This window comes from Galleria mellonella, unplaced genomic scaffold (genome assembly GCF_026898425.1).
Source record: "Galleria mellonella isolate WM207_F2 unplaced genomic scaffold, CSIRO_AGI_GalMel_v1 utg33, whole genome shotgun sequence".
NCBI classification, from domain to species: Eukaryota; Metazoa; Arthropoda; class Insecta; order Lepidoptera; family Pyralidae; genus Galleria; species Galleria mellonella.
Window position 1 is genome coordinate 8,610,808 of NW_026442079.1, and position 20,399 is coordinate 8,631,206.

General features: G+C 29.5%; 2 protein-coding genes across 4 annotated transcripts in view; both read left to right on the forward strand.

Moving 5' to 3' along the window:
- The first annotated feature begins 556 nt into the window (after window positions 1-556).
- On the forward strand, window positions 557-11,816 carry LOC113519421 (prostatic acid phosphatase-like). 2 transcript variants are annotated; one of them, XM_031911488.2, is made up of 8 exons: window positions 557-953; window positions 4,188-4,281; window positions 4,888-5,086; window positions 5,373-5,528; window positions 5,908-6,152; window positions 6,775-6,962; window positions 7,777-7,834; window positions 8,974-9,042. In XM_031911488.2, exons 1-7 carry the CDS (start codon window positions 705-707, stop codon window positions 7,792-7,794), a joined length of 1,149 nt encoding a protein of 382 aa, XP_031767348.1. In that variant the 5' UTR covers window positions 557-704; the 3' UTR covers window positions 7,795-7,834; window positions 8,974-9,042. The 2 variants fall into 2 exon arrangements, with proteins under 2 accessions (XP_031767348.1, XP_026760327.1); XM_026904526.3 differs by lacking the exon at window positions 7,777-7,834 and adding an exon at window positions 9,550-11,816 and having other exon boundaries at window positions 558-953; window positions 8,974-9,047.
- A 1,719-nt stretch (window positions 11,817-13,535) lies between these two features.
- The window catches only part of LOC113518942 (uncharacterized), a 116,070-nt gene continuing 109,206 nt past the window's right edge, over window positions 13,536-20,399 (forward strand). For both annotated transcript variants that reach the window (XM_026903981.3, XM_026903989.3), the window contains exon 1: window positions 13,536-13,702. The gene's annotated coding sequence lies outside the window, so the exon portion shown is untranslated. The remainder of the gene's footprint in view (window positions 13,703-20,399) is intronic.

Below are 20,399 nucleotides of genomic sequence, written 5' to 3' on the forward strand. Positions count from 1 at the left end.
AAACAAATTTAGAATAAAATTATGCAAGAATATATTAGATCTAAAAATTTTATTATTACATAATATTTTTAAACAACATGTATTTGTTTGTTTTGAATATTATTTGAAATGGCCATTATGCTCATTATCCGTTCTTCGAACATAGTTTCGCAGTGTTGGTTGAGAACGGTAACATAGATTATACAAAAAATATTGTTTGAAGTGATATAGGTTTATAACGACTTAAAAGTTTTGTCATATCAATGTCAAGATTGTCAATAAAATTAAGATTTGGATTCTAAATAATTGTCGTTTCACAAGTAATTGACTTTCTTTTATCTAAAATGTGTAATTCGATTTTTATTTAAACGTATTTTGGAAATGTTCCATATTAGATTTATACAAGAAAAATAGCTATTTAGAAACGTAGGTACCTATTGAACATCATAATTTAATACATTTAAAGAAGATGTCAATTCCAGAAATTATTTAAGAATATAAAATTCTAGATAAAACTTTACATTTATGACTTGGCAGTATGATTTGTGACCTTAGTCAGTTCCTCCGAGGAACGAATGTACCAAAAAAAAGCAAACAATTCGTATTTTTCAACCGCCTTTTAGTCTCTATACATATTCTTATAAAATTTGTTCTTTAATTTTTTGTTTGTTCGTTTTTAATAATAGTTGTAAATTAGTTTTCATTCCCAGTTAATACCAACAAATATGTACATTTCTAGCAAAACTTTTTTATTATTAGTGTTTTTCTTTCACACATTTTCGTATTCGTACGGAAATGATAAGGTTAGATATGCAGCTGTTATATATAGACATGGTGATAGAACTCCAGTTGAATGCTACCCCACAGACCCTTGGAGGAACGAATCCCTGTGGCCGGTGAAATTTGGACAATTGACCAATATTGGTAAAAGACAACACTTTGCATTAGGCCAATGGCTTCGCCAACGTTATTCAGTAAGAGCTTTTTGTATTATTTTATAAAATTTTAATTAATTATCTGATTTATCTGATTTTATTTGCCTAAAGCTTATGTGAAAAAAATCCTGTTATCGGTAGGACACATCAGAAGTAAAAACTTCTTAGCTTCATAAATGGATGTATCTGAGCGCGATGGTCACGCGAGTTCAGGGTTGGAATATACGCTTAGGGGTACTATGGTCCAAGGATGTCACAAGGATACATGACCAAAGTTGATCCCCTTGAGGAACCCTATCCAATGAACCCATTAAAATTGTTGTTTTTACTGAAATAAAAAACTTCAATTTTATTTTTTAATATTATTTTAGGGTTCTCAGTAGTACCCCTATCCATACACCTAAACTCCAACATCTGACTCTAAGGGTACCTACTGATGGGGTTCAGTGTTTTTGCTACACCCCAAAAAGTACCCAACCAGCTTAAAGGAGTTTTCATTTAAAAAATTTTGATTGAATTATGAATTAAGAGAAAATAATCCATATAGGAATAGGGGGAAAGGATTGTTAGTAATGTAGACTATCAGTCCAATTGCTAGCAATATACTCTGTCAGTCAGACCTTGGACCTCTACATGCTCCCGCCTGAAAACCTTTATATAGAGCATTTAAAATGGGGTTGGATATGACATATGCTATATTGCAAAATTAACGAATGGAGCAAATTAGTAACCTTATGGCATCCAAGAGAGGATACTAGAAGAATGGGGTGCCCGGAAACAAGATGGATATTTGGTATCCGTCAAAACTTGGGGCTTTACTGGTTCAGAGTAGCAGAAAATAAGCCTCAGTGGAGAAAGCTGGAGAAGGCTTATGCCAGGAGGCATTATGAGACATATTGTAATAAACAGAATTGGAAAATATGTTTTACTAAAGTTGTAATGAATTCAGAATAAAAGGGCTTTATTATTATGGTTATGAACCAAGGATGAACCTAATGGTTACTATAGAAAATGGCAACCATTATATATGTATACATGAGATGACATATATGTGTACATGAGCATCATTAACCCATTTCTGACAAATGACCATGCCAATTTGTGAATACTTAGTTGGGATTGTAGGCAGGTGAAAAAATTATCAACCATAAAAAAATCTTGTTACATTATTACATAGTCAATAGTATGGAATATACATAGATTACTTTATATAAAAATTGTAAACCCTTTTATTTTAATTGTCTGAATTTTGATAAATTATGATGTCAGAAGGTATATGTTTTTTAGCAATTATTATATTATTTGGGTACTAGATAATCTGTATATGTATTTATTTGCAAATTTAATAAATAATGAAATATTTACAAGTGTTTTGAAAGAGTTATGATAAATATGTAAAAGTATAAATTGATCCAAGGAAGTCATAATTGTGGTACTGAACAATAGTAACGTTGGACTAAAGTGTGATTCTTGATAAGACATCAAATCTAGACATTGTTAATAGTAATAGTTGACTAGCCAAAATCAGGATTTTATAGTGATTTAAGATACCATCAAGCTTAACAAAAATATTCCTGGAAATGTTGAGATACATATTATAAATTATGTAACGCATAACTGTGATCATGTGTTACTGTCTACTAAAAGAGCGCATATGAACTCACAATAATGTCACCTTAGTCATTAAAGTCTAGAAGAACTTACTATTGTCTTATGCTGGTAATCATTGATCACCCACCTATTCATATGGAGTGTAATTATCTGCATAGTGAAAAAGCACTCCTAGCCCAAAATATTTAATTCTTTCACAAAAGTGTAAGAAGAACTTAAAAGACATTATATGCAATTTGGACTTTCATAACGAAAAAAGCTAATGGCTCACTAGATGGAAAAGTGTTGGCTAGGGGTGCCATATACATGAGCACCATGCTCAGATTACACTTTGTGATACCCATGTATTCATAATGGTTATTGGCATTCCTGATGACTGAAATGTTGTGTTGATACACAATAATTTGACTTGTGACTAGAAAAGTCTTTGGAACAGTCAGCAGCTATATATAGAATTGGCTGATTCAGGGCAGAAACTTGTGATATATCTTATGTATGTGTGATAGCTAACTGACATGACAATGCTTTATGACTATGTCACTGAAAATTTATTCCTAAAGATAAAATCCAATATATGTATTTATTATTTATATGTAATATAGCCATATTTTATATGGAATGATATTTCCTGAGGTAGAAAACTCACCCTTCATCATCTACGAACCAAGATTTTTGAAAAAAAAAGAAAGTAATTAAGGCCTTTACTTTTTTGACAAATTTTGGTAATATTTAAAATATCATATGCACAACAAAAGTTTCACTAACTTATCAAGTTAGTAAAACGTAAAAAAAAAACTATATTTTTTAAATAATGGCCACTGTGACATTTTGGGGACATCTCTGTAATTTCTTAAAAAAAACATTTTAAATTGAAATTTTGACTCATCATGGACCAACTGCCCTGTTTTTATCCTCATCTGTCATCCATCACTGATGCCCTGCCAATGTACATTGACAGTGCAGGAGAGGTAACCATTTCATTTTCAAAATAAAGAAAAATGCAGCTTTGTATGCCTATAGCATACTAGTTGAAACATGATTAGGACAGATTTATTCATGTAGACAATATTTTTTTTTTTTTTAATTATGGTAGTAATTATTAATTTACTTTTATACAGCATTTCAATATTTTTGTATTTCACAATGACTGAGTTATTTCTGTTGTTATCTAATTATCACATTGATAAGTATTATAGATAAGTTACAAATTGTTAATTAGTTAAGAATATATGCAATCAGTATGTAGTATATTTTTTATCTTAAAATTATGAAAAGAACAGTGTTATATATCTTCTATCAAATGTTTGTATTTGCTGCCCATTGTAATGAATTCATTAAAAATTAACTAAAGTAGTTTCCATGTGATGTTATGTGAAGGTTGACCTTACAGGATATATTGCTATCAATGGAGCTCTTAGTTCTCATTACTAACAATCCCCTGTATTTTGGTTGAAAAGAGACATATTTTTTTCTGTGTCACTCACTGACTATGTACAGTTGGTACATGTTATTATAGAATATTACCAGGTTTAACATTTTCTTACAATTCTTTTAATTTATTTTCTTTTATATACAAAAAGAATTGACTGTATATCTGCCTGTTATAATCTTCATATTAGTATTTATTTGTATTTTAAAGTTATTGTTAATTAATTTTTTTAGCATTTATTGTCAACTGAATTTGAACCTACTGAGCTGCATGTCAGGTCTACAGATGTTGATCGTACTCTAATGTCTGCACAAGCTAATTTAGCAGGTGATGTATCCAATGTTGCAATGGTTTTATTGTACATATTACTAGCTACACTCTCAATATTATTCATTTAGGAAGGTAAATTTTTTCCATGAATGTTATGTATGAATAAATCGGTCCAGGTACTGGTTATCACTACATGAAATTTCACCAAAATCCATCCTGTAGTTTTTTCATGATGCATTATAGGTCTGGTTATAGTTTTATTATATGTATAGATGTCCTTTATTATTTGCTTTATTTAAATGCAAAAACATAATCCTACTAGTATGTACTGTAAGTGTACACAGATTATATCCTAACTTTACACTTAGGATACTTTATACATACAGATGCACACGAGTAAATCCACAGTAAACAGCTAATTTTATAAGAAATATGTTAAAATAACTTTTCACTGTTAGAACTATGAAAAGAACCAAGTACAATATGAAATTACTAATTTGAGTGTTCTGCTTAACAACTATTACAAAGTTAAGCTTACAAAAGGTTAATTACTAAAATACCAATTTTTTATTTAAGAGATAAACAGTGTGATTGGATATTTTCTTTTGGAATACTATTTAGAATGTACATTTTTACATTACAAATAACATTTTTTTTCAACAGGAATGTATCCGCCAAGTGGTAATAGTATATGGGACAATCAGCTTATGTGGCAACCTATACCAGTTCATACAAAGCCTGTGTTTGAGGATAACTTGCTAGCTATGGAAAAACCCTGTACCACATACACACAAGTTTTCAATGAATATGTGAACTCAGAAAAGTACTTGACTCGGCTTAGTAAATATAAAAGTCTTATGGAGTAAGATATAGTTATTCATATTGTTTTTTATATATTACAACCCATATCTCAAAAGAATAATAATAATAATGAAAAATATTATTAACTGTACAGTTAAGTGAATTGCTGAATAAAAATTTTATATATCTAATTATAGAGTCAATGTCTCACCCTATCATTATTATCAAAGATGTTATGCTTAATGATGCCTTGAAACAGCGAAACAGTAATTATTTGTGGAACATATGATAACTATTTTGTAACTTATAAAGTTTTATTTAATACTTTTTTTTTATTTCTTTCATAGATACTTATCATATCATACTGGTGAAAATGTAACTGACTATAATGATATCAACAATATTTATAATACATTGTACATTGAAGAGCTATACAATTTCACTCTACCTAATTGGACACAGAGCGTATATCCTGACAAGTTATTGGAACCGGCCTGTTACAGGTAAAATGTATTCTATTACTACTATGTATTATGATATTATAACATAATAATGGCAGTGCTGATATTATAAGCCACACTACTAGGCTTGCATACAACAATGTATGTATTATAGCAATTTTTTTGTAGAACTGCACTGCCACCTTAGATTATACAGATCGTATCAAGTATCAAAAACAGGTGAAGTTGTAGTCAGCTGATTTGACGTTTGGCAATTTTTTTTTATCAAAACAAAATGCATTTTGTTTTTACTATTGCAAGTAATGGAAATAAAAATAACCCAGTCCAAGTCGATTTTATGCTTTATACAGGAAAAGTCATGATTTTTATTCATATGATTTTTATTTATTATTGTGTCACAATTATATGTGTATATTTTTAGTTTTACCTTAAAGACCGTTTTACCAATACTTGCACGCTTGAAAGTTGGTCCGCTACTCAAACATATCATTGAAGAAATGATCAATATAATGAAGTTCGAATTTTTGGGCATAGATGAGGTGGGACCGAGAGTATCTATTTTTAGCGGCCATGATGTGACAGTAGCTAATTTTCTAAATGCATTAGGCATGTTCGATGGAAAATGCCCTATATACACATCCGCAGTATTTATGGAACTGTTGCATGGTGAGTGTCTTTAACAATTTATGTACGAGAGATGGAATATAAATTGTAAAGGACAGATATGTTTGAATTATTGCTATGTTCTGAAAAAACATGTTTTAAATATTGTCATTTCCTTTGAAACTAAAATAGATATAATATAAAAATTGATTTAGTTTCGCATCAAACGGTTTTGTCATTCATATGCTCCAGTTTGTACTTGGGTAATGTGCTGACGCCAAAATTGCGCTCTGGGCTTGATTCTGATTACCTATACTTACATTACCTATACAAAATATGCTCTGTGTAAATATTTGTTAAAAAGCAGTTATCTAACTTTAAAATAAAAAAATATCTTCACAAAACACAATGAATATCAAACGTCAGGTTACATATGATTTTGTCTTTTTGTATGTTTGTTCCAACGTCACTTAAAAATTATTACATGAGTTTGCATACATTTTCACAGTTGTATTCCTAAAAGTCTAACTTAAAATCTGGTATATATTTTATCTTGATAATCCATCTAGAAGAGCCTTTTTTTATTGGTGTACTTCTAAACTTCACATATAGTACCTTACAGTAACAATAACAAATACAAAACTCAACAAGATGTAAAATAAATTTTTACATTTATTATATACAGAAACGTCTGCTGATAAGATGATCGATCAAGAATATTTTATAAGGATCTCATATAGAAATGTAACAGAGATAGTGGAACCTCATGTTTTAGATATACCGCACTGTGGGAAGAAATGTCCTCTAGAAAAATTTATAAAGTTATACAAACATTTACATTCTGTTGACTGGGACTATGAATGTGAACATCAGGTAATATTTAGATTAATTCTATTACATTAGCGTTTGTACTAGATTTTCTCAAATGTCCATATAAAACCTTGTACTTCTTCCTATATAGACACAAAATGTAATCTTCTCATTTTGTGGTATATACATGCTTTACATGTAAATTATATATATTAACTCATTCGGTAAAGGTTGCTTTGCCATCTACTGGATCCATTTATGCTATAGGGATAAATACTGACACTGCCCATGTCTATTGGCAGGGTTTACCATTTTCATCAGGTGGACTGTCAACTTGTTAGCCATACTAAGTTGTAATAAAAAAAACTACTCTGTCTCTAAATTAAAGCAAACTAGTGGCGTAACAATAAAGTGACAGAGTGGGCAAAATGCCACAGGTCACCGGCCTGAGGAGGCCTAGTTAGAGTGGCCGTGAGCACGGAAATAATTGAACATTTATTAGAATATTAACTTAAGAATATACACGAATTATACAAATAAATTATCAAAATTTCAACAGTGTTTGAAAGCTGAAAAAAATGTATTGTTTGTACCACAGGCATCAGGTGGTATAAACAATATATATTTACAAAATTTCATTAAAAACAATTGCGTTCGTGGATTTGTGAGAACAAATATCGTAACATTGGATTTTAATATATTAAGATTTTTTTTATATTTCATCAAAACTAAGTCGATAACTAAAGAAAAAGTTAGATAAATGTCTTTATTTATCGATACTTGAGATACTTCAATATTATATGGGTTACTTGACGAGTGTAGATGAATTCATAATCTGCTCTCATATATTGTACTTTATCATACTTAATATTTTCAGATGTGTTACATAATATAATATGATCCGTTAATATAATATTTATAATAATTGCAAAACCGTACGTAATAAACACTCATTATTTGAATTACAACTTTCGTAATCCTTACAATAATTAGTAACCATTACTTAGATACTCAGATAATTAATAAGTCGTAGAATATCTTGTTTAAAGTGAAACTTTTAATATTGTTTTACATCATTCTGTATGAAGTTCGAAGCATGAATATTGTAGAAATATAACTATAATACTAATAACTTATTATATAACGGTTCCTAGCTCGATCTACAATATTAAAAAAAATACAGGTAATATGATAAATAATAAATTATTAGTAGCTATGTAGTTAATAAGAGAGTGTATATACAGGGTATCCGGTAATGAATGGATAACTTTGAGACGTAAACGTAACGTAGAGAATTGGCCTTAGGCGCCCGAGCCATCTGTTTGGATACCTTCTATTTAAATATGCACGAACCGGTACAGCATAATGCGCAGGACAATCGTCATTTTGCAACCAATACGATTCCTTCAGCTCCTCGGAAACCTCTGATGAAACTCCAAATAGCTTTGCCCTGAATGACCAGGGAATTTAACAGGGCAGATATGTGGAGTTTCTTCATATATATATATATATATATATATATATATATATATATATATATATATATATATATATATATATATATATATATATATATATATGAAATATGTATGTATTTATAAATAATAAGTCTTTTCGTTTGAGTCTAGAAAGCACAAACAATAATATTGGGGTTGTGGTGCGGTTAGTAGATACAATTATTTTGGTTAGTTGATTAGAATTTTTTTTTATTTAATACCGCTACCATTAGTATGCGTGTGAATATCAACATTTGAGGACTAATTACTAATATTATTAGCAGAAGTTCTACCACCTTTCCTATATTTAATGTAACCATTATTCAGTCTACGCTCATGATGCGGTACGTGTTTCACGGAGCGAAATTAAACAAATTCTAATCAACTATGTTTTATGGATCTGGAATATGCATATCAGTCGTCTAGTACGCGAGTATAAACTTTGCTGAGTTGGGACTAATTGGCGTTATGTAAGCATGCCTAGTGATATTTACGGTATTACATATTTAGTAAGGTATTGATAGTTTTATATTGTGAAAGCTATTGGTCTTATACTAACAATGCACTTTTCTTTTCAGCCACTATCTGCAATCCATGTCTTTCCCCTAATCGGTTTGGGAATAATTATGTACTATGCAGCAGTGAAATGCAGGTGAGTTTTCCACTATAAATTATTATTATTTCAAAGTTATGAAACTGTTGACCCAGTTTTTCTATTTTAAATAATAACATGTAAACAGGAGAATTAAAAAGCTCACCTTACACGAATTCTTATAGGATTATTTATTTGATTCACTCAGTTTAATAGGGTTCTTGCGCTGAGGGGATAATATTACATTCAGAATTCAGTTCATGGTATAATGCAGTGACGGACTAAGCCCATCAGAGGCAAGGGGCGGCTAAGCTTAATGAGGTCCGCAGTTTAAAAAGTTGATGTAATTTTATTAGCTTTTTATTCATTTCACATTTGGGTGTATAAGTGTTTGTTTATTAAAATCTTGCAAGTGAAATATAAATTATTTTATAAAAAAAAACCAGAGGGCCGGGGCGGGTCACCCCTTCTGCACACTCCATTAGTCCGCCACTGGGTACATATATATCAGTTATAATTTTATATTTTTTATATAATTAACCTAAGTTTTTTTTTATTTCAGGTCTAAGTTAACTTACTCAAATTTGCATACAATCTCTAAAAACTATGACCGATGATAACACTGTATTAAGACTGTACCTAAATACTGCCAAACACAACACGACTTTGATGCTACGCGTCCTGTGCATTAGCAGCGACGTACGAAAACGTCTATTATACGCACAGGTGTTGCATTATGGACGATTTTGTTAATTTAGTTATAGTTTAATTAAATTTTTGACACAGCTTTATTTGCTACTATATAAATAGTATACTATATATATATATATATATATATATATATATATATATATATATATATATATATATTACAGATTATTTAAGTAAATAAGTTTATAATTAATATTGTGTTAAAATATATATTTTACAAATAATGGAATTCCAGGATAAATAAGTTTGAATAAATACTCAATTATTTATTTCAAATACACAATGTAATTTATTTCATAGTATTAATATTACAGAGAAGTATTACGACTGTCTAATTTTATTTGCTGTATTGTTAAATTTGTTTATGTTTGTGAATGACTAAAATGATAATATATACCTGTAACGACAAAGACTATATATTAGCAGATTATATTTAGAGCGCCTTGTGTTGATTGTAAATAGTCTGAAATTTGTTGTTATAACATAGTTATAATTATATAATTAAAGAGAGACTTACCTACATTAGACATATACAATTTTATATTATTGTTGAAAGTATTGTATGAAACGTTACATAAATATTATCAGTACGAAGTAATAAATAAATAGTATAAGTAAATTAGATATTACGTTCACATTCATATTTTTCAAAGAAAACCTAATTGCATCCTTTAGTGGATAGTTCGAACTCAGATTTTACATATAACCTAATCGACGTAAATGCGATTGTAAACTCACACTAGATACTCAGTTTGTTAATTTGTAACAGTTTTATTAATACGTATATTATAATTTCACAATTATATAACGTTGATATAAAAAAAGAACAGGATGTACGATCGGTAGAATTAAAAGAGGAATTCAATTAAATAATATATATGCCGCAGTTTGCTAGTAAAAACGGGTTATAATTTATCCCTAAAGATACTGTACAACATTTGACGCAATCCTGTCAAATGTGCCGTAATGCTTTTACAGTTTTTCTAATAACATAACATCTAGACACTATTTGACTCTGCTCATAGCTTGTTCTAAGAAAAGTGTGTGTGTTTTTTTATATCAGTGGACTATTGTATGTAATGCGTGTTTTATTTTTTGATGTTGACCTAGATTAAAATGTTATTTGCATAGTTCATGTGCTCTGATTACGGACAAATTCATTAATTTTTATTTTAATTTTATTAATCACAACCATTTGAATTAACTATTATACGTAAGGTTAGTTGGATCTAGATAGAATATTGAAAGTAAAAAATGTCTCAATGATGGCCAACAAATTGTAATTATTTAACAGGGTATACGAAAGTTTGATAGTAATAATAAATATTAAAAAAAAAAATATAGTTTGTAGTATCATCATCATTACAGCCCTTAACTGTCCACTGCTGAATAGGCCTTCCCTTCCCTAGTCCCCTTTTACGACACCCACGTGCAAGGAAGGGCCTATCCTACGCCAGGACCACACAGCAAGTTTGTAGTATAAAATTTACAATTATAAAATTAATATAATTTTATAAATTAAAAAACGGGCCGTCGGCCTCTCTTGTCACTGCCATGTAGACACATTCTGCACTCATCAGTAAACAGTACCGACCAATGCGCAACGCTCCAACACCTCTCGTACACGTCTCAGTTCCTGCTGCACATCAACACCCGTAAGGTGTCGATTTCGCAGCGAGGTTGAGACAATGAAGCGGTCGTCTCTGTCTGAAGTGCACCGTTAGCGGCTCGTTCTTGGTCTCCGATTAAAGGCACCGGTCTTTTGGAACCGTTTGCATACTCGGGATACAGCAGACTGGCTCAAGTGAAGCTGGGCAGCGCCTGCTCGCTGGCTTAACCCTTGTTGTAACAAGGTAACAACTTGAACTTGTGCGGCTTCTTCTGGTGTGGTATCCATGATTTCACGAAAACAAGGAATGCAATTTACTGAGATGTGTACGGGTCAACTTGTGATAAGCGACTGATAACGTAAACCGGTAGTGGGCGGGTTTTATAGCAGGCACAGGTAGCGCAACTCGTGGATACCTTATGGAGCAAATTTTCCTTGACGCCCAATTAAAATGCGTCATTAAATCAGTGCTTAAGTTTTTTAGGGTATTGATGTTAAATGAGAGCATAACTTTTCAGCTTTCGAAGGACATATCATTTTTATAATTGACATTTGTCATTTTAGTAAAATCAAAGCATATGTGCGCCGTCAAGGGTTGAGTCGATTTAGTTGCTCGCAAGTATACATAATCATAATAGAACATATCCAGATAAAACTTAGTTTAATAATTAGCCTAATTTCCAGGCTCCCAATTAAGTGAATGGAATTTAATAGTAAATAAATACTTATTACCCAATCATAAGCATACCTATTCAAGTATTGCCATATAAAGAAATATAAGTTTAAGTTTCAGTAATAAATTAATATTTATTAGATTATTATTACATTTATTATTTTTATTTAATTTTAATTTTATACTATTGAAGAGTCCCATGAAGGATCAAGATCTCACCTGATGGAAAATAAAGATATATAGTCTATTCCCATTCATCTTAAATTGGTACAGATTATATTTGGATGGAAAAACATAAGCAGGAAGAGTTCCATTCCTTGACCATATGCGTAATGGATGAAGACACAAAGCTCTTCCTTCGTATAAGTGATAAGTCTAAAATGTAAGAGTGGAAGCTTTCGCCCCATCTCGTCGCCTGATGTCGAGATGGTGAAGGTATCGAAGTGGTGCATACAAGTTGTACATAAGTAGGTACATAGATATATTTTATTAATAGATATATATATTATATATTTAGAATCGACCTTAGCAAATAACTACTATTATGCCTCTGCAGAGCGATTTAAGAACTAAAATTATTAATATGAATAATGCTAATTTTTTATGAAAAGTACGTTAATTAATTTGTTTTATCAATCAAGAAGCAATCGTGTTAAGTAACACTAACATTTTCGACAGTTTGCAATTGTCTGATTGTATTTGTATTATATTTATAAAAAAATTTCTTTCTCTACGTAGATACTATGCGTAGTCTATGGGCATATGAACAACTACTTGTAAAGGGCCTTGGGCGACCTTTCCTAGAGTTGTTAAGTACTCTAATAATATATCGATATTGTAATAATTATTTTAACCTCATTTAGAACTATATTATTATTAGTATATAGTTGATTGACAAAATTTTATTTTTTATCCACAATTCTTTAAATAATATTCTGAAGCAATGCGATAATCTAGGATGTGATAAGAATTTTTTAAACCATTTATAAAATAAAAAAAAGTATTGTAGTTACCTTATACATACACTTATCCACATAGTATAAAATATTTATTAAATAACCTATCAAATCAGAAAGGGTCATAATTCACAACTGCCTCATCAAACATTTCTGTTAATACAATTCTGTTCGTCTGTCACAGGAATATATTGAATTAAAACTTGGAATAATTTTAAATATTCTAATAGAAAAGAGAAATTGAAAAATAATTATTTAGAATAAGCTATTTCTGTTCAAATGAGTATGTATAAGTATTAAGTTAAATTTTAATAGCTTGATCGATACGTCTGGTGAATAAAGAGCTAGAACTTCTTTAATCGACATATAAATATTGTTATACATAAAGGAAATGCAGCAAATCTTTTTTCATAACAATTTTTTTGAAATAACTTCTATGTATAGGCTTCGTCTAGTCACATTTTTATTTTATGTATACAGTTTATATTTTATTATTGTCCTTATACCCAATAATAAACCAATGATAATATATTATTATCGATATTTATGCAAAATATCGATAATATTTTTTGTGCTACATCACTGACGATAATTGTCATGTCAATTCCTTATCGAAGTGTATGGGTTGTATTTTTTTATAATTTTTATATACAATGTTTACTATAATTTCGATAAAGTTTTATTTAAATTTAATAGAAAAATTGTGATGACGAATCTTATGTGAATTTTTGTTTGAGTGACCGCGGGTGATATTGATGTGTTCACGGTTTGTGCAATAATTTATTTGGTCACGTCTCCTTCACCTATCCTCATAGGTACCATCACGTAGTCTCGAGTCCAACAAGTAACTCTTTAAACTATAATTCTATTGTCTTGTACTTTAATTAGACACAATTAATTTTATTTATTATCAAAATGCCTACATAATTTGTTCATGTCCCATTTCTAGGAATAATTACAATAGATATGTTTTACTTAATTCTAACTGTATATTTAATATTTATTTTAGCATTATTAATATGGTATTTAAAGATATTAATTAAGTATTGAAAGTAATCCTGCAGCTTTGGTACCATTTGTTTAAAAGTTATTATTATCTATAAAATTAATAGGAAATTATTAATTATTACTCTATGAATTACCTGGTTTTCCCATCAGGGCTTTGATTTATCAATGTTTGTAAACAGAGCAGGGTGCGTTTTTTTATTAATTGATGGTTTTTAATAAACTCTGCTTGTGCTATCAGTATGTGCTTGCGGAATCCCATTGAGAGATGATAGGTGACGATAAAAGCATGTCAGTTTGCCGAGCATAAAGAATTCCACAAGAATTAACCACAATGGTTTTTACAAGGAACCACCTAGACAGCAACTTAATAGATTATATTGCTTGCAATTAGGTTGTTATGTATTTAATGCAAATCTTGCTTATAACTAATGGGTAAAATAATAGTGTATATAATATAATAATTATAAATAAATAATAGTGTATATATATATATATATATATATATATACATATTAGCATAGTTATATATAATATATATTTATGTCGACTTCATTTGTGTGACCAGAATTTCAGACATTTGAATGGGATACAAGATGCTCTTAGGTACTATAAGATAACAATCTCACTTTCATATTTATACTTTTAGGAAATACAATTATTATTTATTTTTTATTAAGTATATGTATGTCTTAGATTATATAGATAAAGCCTCAAGCCTCAAAAATGGGTCAACTTTTTGTCAGCTAATTGTCAAATTAGCAGACTTATTGTTTTTATTAGTGCTCTGTATATTTACACTTACAACATACCTTGATTGTCTATATTTAATTAAAATGAGTTTTTGTCCACTAAAAAGGAGCAAATATACGACAAAAAATAAAATTAATAAAGGAATCACTTATAACCAGTAAGTATCTTTAATTTTAAGCATAAATACAATTATAATTATTCACTTTTCTTTTTAAAAGAATTCGCGCCATTTTTTTTTTAGTGTTGCAAGTACCTGAAAAAAATCCCTACAATAGAATTAAATTTTTCTGAATGAGATTCCAATAAGAATTGAATTATTTTTATTTATTATTTGTATTTTGTGCTTTTTTCTTACATAATATAAATATATTATTAATGTAAGTATGTGCATAGAGAGACTATGTAATGTTATTCTCATTAAATTACACTGTAGGATAAAATTATTTGAATTATTAATAAAATAGCCACCATTCTCAAGTGACTTCAAAAAGGAGATTTTAAATTTGACTATATATTTTATTTTTTATATATAATTTATATAACATGACTATGACTGTTAATATTATAAAAGATTATTTTATTAATCTTAATATTTTAAGTTAGGATCTTCACCTATTTACCTTAATCTAAAGTAATAATATCTAATCTGGTAACACTGCCACATTTACAATTGTATGAAAAGCCTGCTTTTTTTTAAGCATTTGTATGGAGACACACTATCTATATAATCTAACGTGTAGGTATTTTATAGTTTATTACACTATCATATTTTATTATTAGTTTTATCTCACAGTTTTACCTATGTGAAACTGTATGCTGTTTGTTATTCTATGTTGTGCTCTGTTTATGTACTAAATATTAGCAGCAATTTAAGTTCCATTGAGAAAACAACTAATAATAATAACTTATTTAAATGAACTTTCATATTTAAAAATAAATAATTGTTATTTTTTTTTTAATATTTTGCATTATATACTTATTTAAAAGGATTTATTTACTCTTTCCCTAATTCATTCATTTTTAAGGTTTATTTTCAAATTCTAATATGAATTTGAAAACAGATAATTTTATTTTTGCATCAAAGTTTTCAATAATAAACATTAAAATGAAAAAACACAATTATCCCATGGTGATATGTAGCATATGCATATTTTAACAATTGTACAGACAATAATATTAAATGAATATAAAACATGATAATTAATAAATCAAACTTGGTTTGAAGGGTGGGATATGGCAGTGAATTTGCAGGGTATAGAGGAATAACACCTGAGTCCTCAGGAATGGCAACACATGGGAGGTATCATGGGTGAAACAGTATACTCTGTTGTTTCCAGGGTACTGCTCATATCAATATGCAACAGTTACCACTTTTGATTCTTTCAGCTTATTTGCTATTCTAAGTTGCTTAAAAAAATACCTATTTCTATATATACATATGAATAATTGATAATTGATGCTCCTTTCCACTCAAGCTTTGCTGGAAATAACTCTCCTGTTGTATACTTAATTAATATAAATTGTAACAATGTAATTATTGTGTAGTTACAATAAAGTATAAATAAATAAAATTAATAGAGAGCCACTTTATTTAATTATGTCTGACAGGGTATGTCATGTAACTGTTATGACTACCTTCATAAAAATTATTTAATGTAACTATTTTATTACTACCCTATAAAAATAATTATCTCTAATATTTCTAAACATAGTGTGTAATTGTTGTTCCTTATTAATTTCATTATGGTAAGTATGTTTAAATATTCTTTTTCTGTATAAAGTATACTTCTGTAAATATATCATACATACTTCACAACTTTACAAACACTGCTTATTAATATTATAAATATGAAAGTGAGTTTATTTGTTTATTATCTCTTGGTAGGCACCATTGGTAGTCATTAGGCAATGGCTCAAACAATTGTTATAAAATTTGGTATTTACATAGTAACCCTATGGATATAAAGGCATAAGTAAGAAGTAGTTAAATATAATCTAAATATGTGTTAATATGTAGTATTTCTTGTTAAAATAGTTTGTGTATAAATAATAATCTTTGGCCATATAAAATATTTCAGATTTTTTTTTTAAGTAGCATGTAAGTGTATTTGAGTACACAATTATAGTTTACATGCACAAATATGTGATTTTACATTACAGAACTATCTACATTAAAAAAAATTGTTGTGTAATATATTTATTGCATTTAATTCTTTAAAATGTGAACACATATTATTTCTTAAGTTACTTATTTCTTTGAATAATAATTAGTTATGACATTGGATTACTTGGCTTATTTACAATGTAACAGTTGTTGCGAGAATCTTGTGTCTAGAGTAACATATGAACATTATTTTATTTTTTATATTTTCAATAGGTAATTCTTTGTCGATGATAGCCTACAACAGAGGCTGTTACTATACTAAAATTGACTGCACTATACTTTGTTTCAATAGAATTGAATGAAAAGTTAATTTTATTGTTAAGATTATCCTAAAACATATGAAATTAGTAATAAAATAATAGAAACATTTAAACTACTATTAGACAGCATCAGGTTGTCAATTATTAATTTGTTTATATTATCATTAACATGTATTAAATCAAACAATAGTAGTGGTTTAAGTTAGATAGTATGTGAAAACTATGAAAAGGACATATACTCGATCTAAGCTATGTTCATTTGAGGGTGTCCAAGACCCATGGCTTTATGAGTTTATTTTAAACAATTTAAATATAAATATGAAATTATTATTCAGACAGAGCTGTCGCGGCTGTGTTTAAAAGTGGACATAGTAATTTTAGCTACCTAATCCAATTTCGGTGATTTGATATGTATTTCCATAGAAACCATAAAAGTTACCTTTTTGTAACTAGTGATTATAACAGAACTAGTTGTTATCTGCGACTTCATCCGCGTACCCGGGGTATGTTTACTGACCGGGATAAAAAGGAGCTTATATCCTTCTTCACCCCATATATTACGTGTATATCAAATTTCATAGTTATTGGGTAACTATTAAGGCGCTATAAGGTAACAAACAAACAAATTCATAACATTAGTAAGGGTGTAACTGTCCATCACTGTTTTGGATATCGTTTTTGCACATTTTTAGTAACATGCGATCACATGTAATACTAATTGCAAGGCCCCCTAAGAGTCGCGACCTCCCGGCTTGAGAAACAATGGTCTAGATAGGAAGGTTGGTGTGGCTCACTATAGGTATGCCAATAGATGTAAGTAATTATCTACATGAATATGAGAGAGAACCGTCAACTAAAACCTCGTGGAAATGGGACAAATGTAATCAATGTCATCAATTTCATTTGAAATACCTACGTCTATTATTTCGTTGATTGTTCGTTGTGACGTCGAAGCTCATCCGTAATATTAGGGCTGCCAAATAAGGAACTGTTTGATGTTAGCATCTACTTACATTATAATCGTTCTATGATTTTACTGCTATTATAATTGACTGTTGTTTTATATTTTATCGCATATGCCGTCGTTATCATTTTCCTGCTTTGTTCCGTATTGATTTAGTGTAGGTTTAATGTTTTTATCTTTCATTCAGTTTTGTTTACTATTAGTCCCCTTTTGGGTATATCATCATAGTATGAGATAAAATTATCTTCATTGCATTTTTTTTTATACAATTTAGAATGGCAAATAAGCTGACGGTCCACCTGATGGAAAGTAGTGACCGTCGCCTGTAGACATGAGCAGTACTATGGATATAACAGAGTATACTGTTTCGCCCATGATACTCCCCATGCGTTGCCATTCCTGAAGACTCAGGTGTTATTCCTCTGTACCCTGTAAATTCACGCCATATCCCACCCTTCAAACCGTAACACAGCCATGCAAACACAGCTGCTTCACGGTTGAAACACGAATAGGACAGAGGTACCCAAGTAATCGACTTTTGTACAAAGTCTCCCTCTGGTAAATAGTTATTGGATAATTGAACATTCTCTCTAAATTATATATTGAAAAAATTGAAGTATGAATGGAAGTTTGTAATTAAATCTTATGAACATAGATAAATACATACACATGCACAAAATACTAATAAAATAAGCGCCCAAGTAATAAAATTACAAATATATTAGCTTCACTGACAAGAGCGCATCTCTTAAATAGGAATGAAATAAATGCGTGTGTCCGTATAAACGGCGATCCTCTTGTTTGAAGTCGCCTAACAGTTAATTACATTAGCATGTTTAATCATACGCATAAGTAAATATGATTGTGTAAGAGATAAGAATCTTACAATCTAAACTCTTCACTATATGTAATTACGTATAATCGTTTTCATGTACTAAACTTGTAGCTTGTAAAAACAAACAAATGATCAACAAGTTATTTATGCGGTATTGGTCGCTAGCAAAAATCTATTTATAAATGTCACTAATTATAGTATGTGATGTCATCCCTTTTGGCAATGTAATATCATATCTATTGTGTCTGTTTCTAACATATACAATAGTTAAACTACGTTTGTGTTAATTTTCTAAATGTCCATTGTCTAAGCTATTTAAGAGTTGTATCTGGAATATCTACCATTAATCAAAAATATAAATAATAATGTAGTACGCCGGTTTCTCTCCCTGGGGCCCTGAACCCCAGCCGACTGTGCTTCTGCCGGGGGTTAGTTGCCATCTCCTCTCCTTAAGAGGGGAGATGTGAATTTTGTAAATGTAACTAATAAAGTATAAAGTCTTTAAAAAGAATCCCCTCTGTTAAGGTATGCTACAATCGCACCAGATTTGTCATAGATATTATATTTATTGAGATCACTCAGATATCGATATGTCATCGATGTGACTAATCAAATCTTAATTTATTCGCTATTAATGTTCTTTGTCTGTTTTTTTTTTCTTTTGATAGTATCAATGAAAAATAAATTTGCTCCAGTAAATTTACATAAAGTCTTTGGTATAGATGGCCTTTGGTATGGATGGTATAGATACTTAGTTGATCAGTTGTTTATTATAATATTTAATATTTTTTTAACTAAGCATACAATTTGATTGCTTGTATTTTTGAAACACATATTAAACTAATTTCCTTTATATTGCATATCGCATTTCTTCTGTTCCCACTAATTTTGAAAGTATTTGTTCATTGAAAAAGTAATATAGGTATTTTGTGATTTTGTTTTGTTGATATTTATTATTTAAATATTTGGACGTCGATGAGTAATTTGACTTATTGTTTATAGATTGATTAAATTAGTTTGAATTATAAAATAAAAGCCAATAAATTAAAACAGCTTCTCTTACGCTTGTCTATGGTACATCGCCCACAACTTGTTTTATTTTTTATCTATAGCACCTGTGCTACCTACTGGTTACATCCGCGGTTTTTTCGCGTGCACTTGATTTATTTACAAACATTACAACTTATTTTTATTGTACAATAGATCGTATGAATAATGTATGAACGGCTAGTATTCGAACGCGTAATGACGATTTAAATTAAATCGACGAGAACGTGTGTGTTGTTTTGATTGACATTAGAATTGCTTGACATTTACCATTATGTATACCGTATACTTGCATATGTAGGTATAACATAAATTCTAATTATGATAGGAAATAATCTATACCATCATTTAAATACGAGAAATTATAAACAAAACTAAGGCTATACAATTAGATGATTGGTATCTACTGGCAGTGCACGACGCTCGAAATATTAT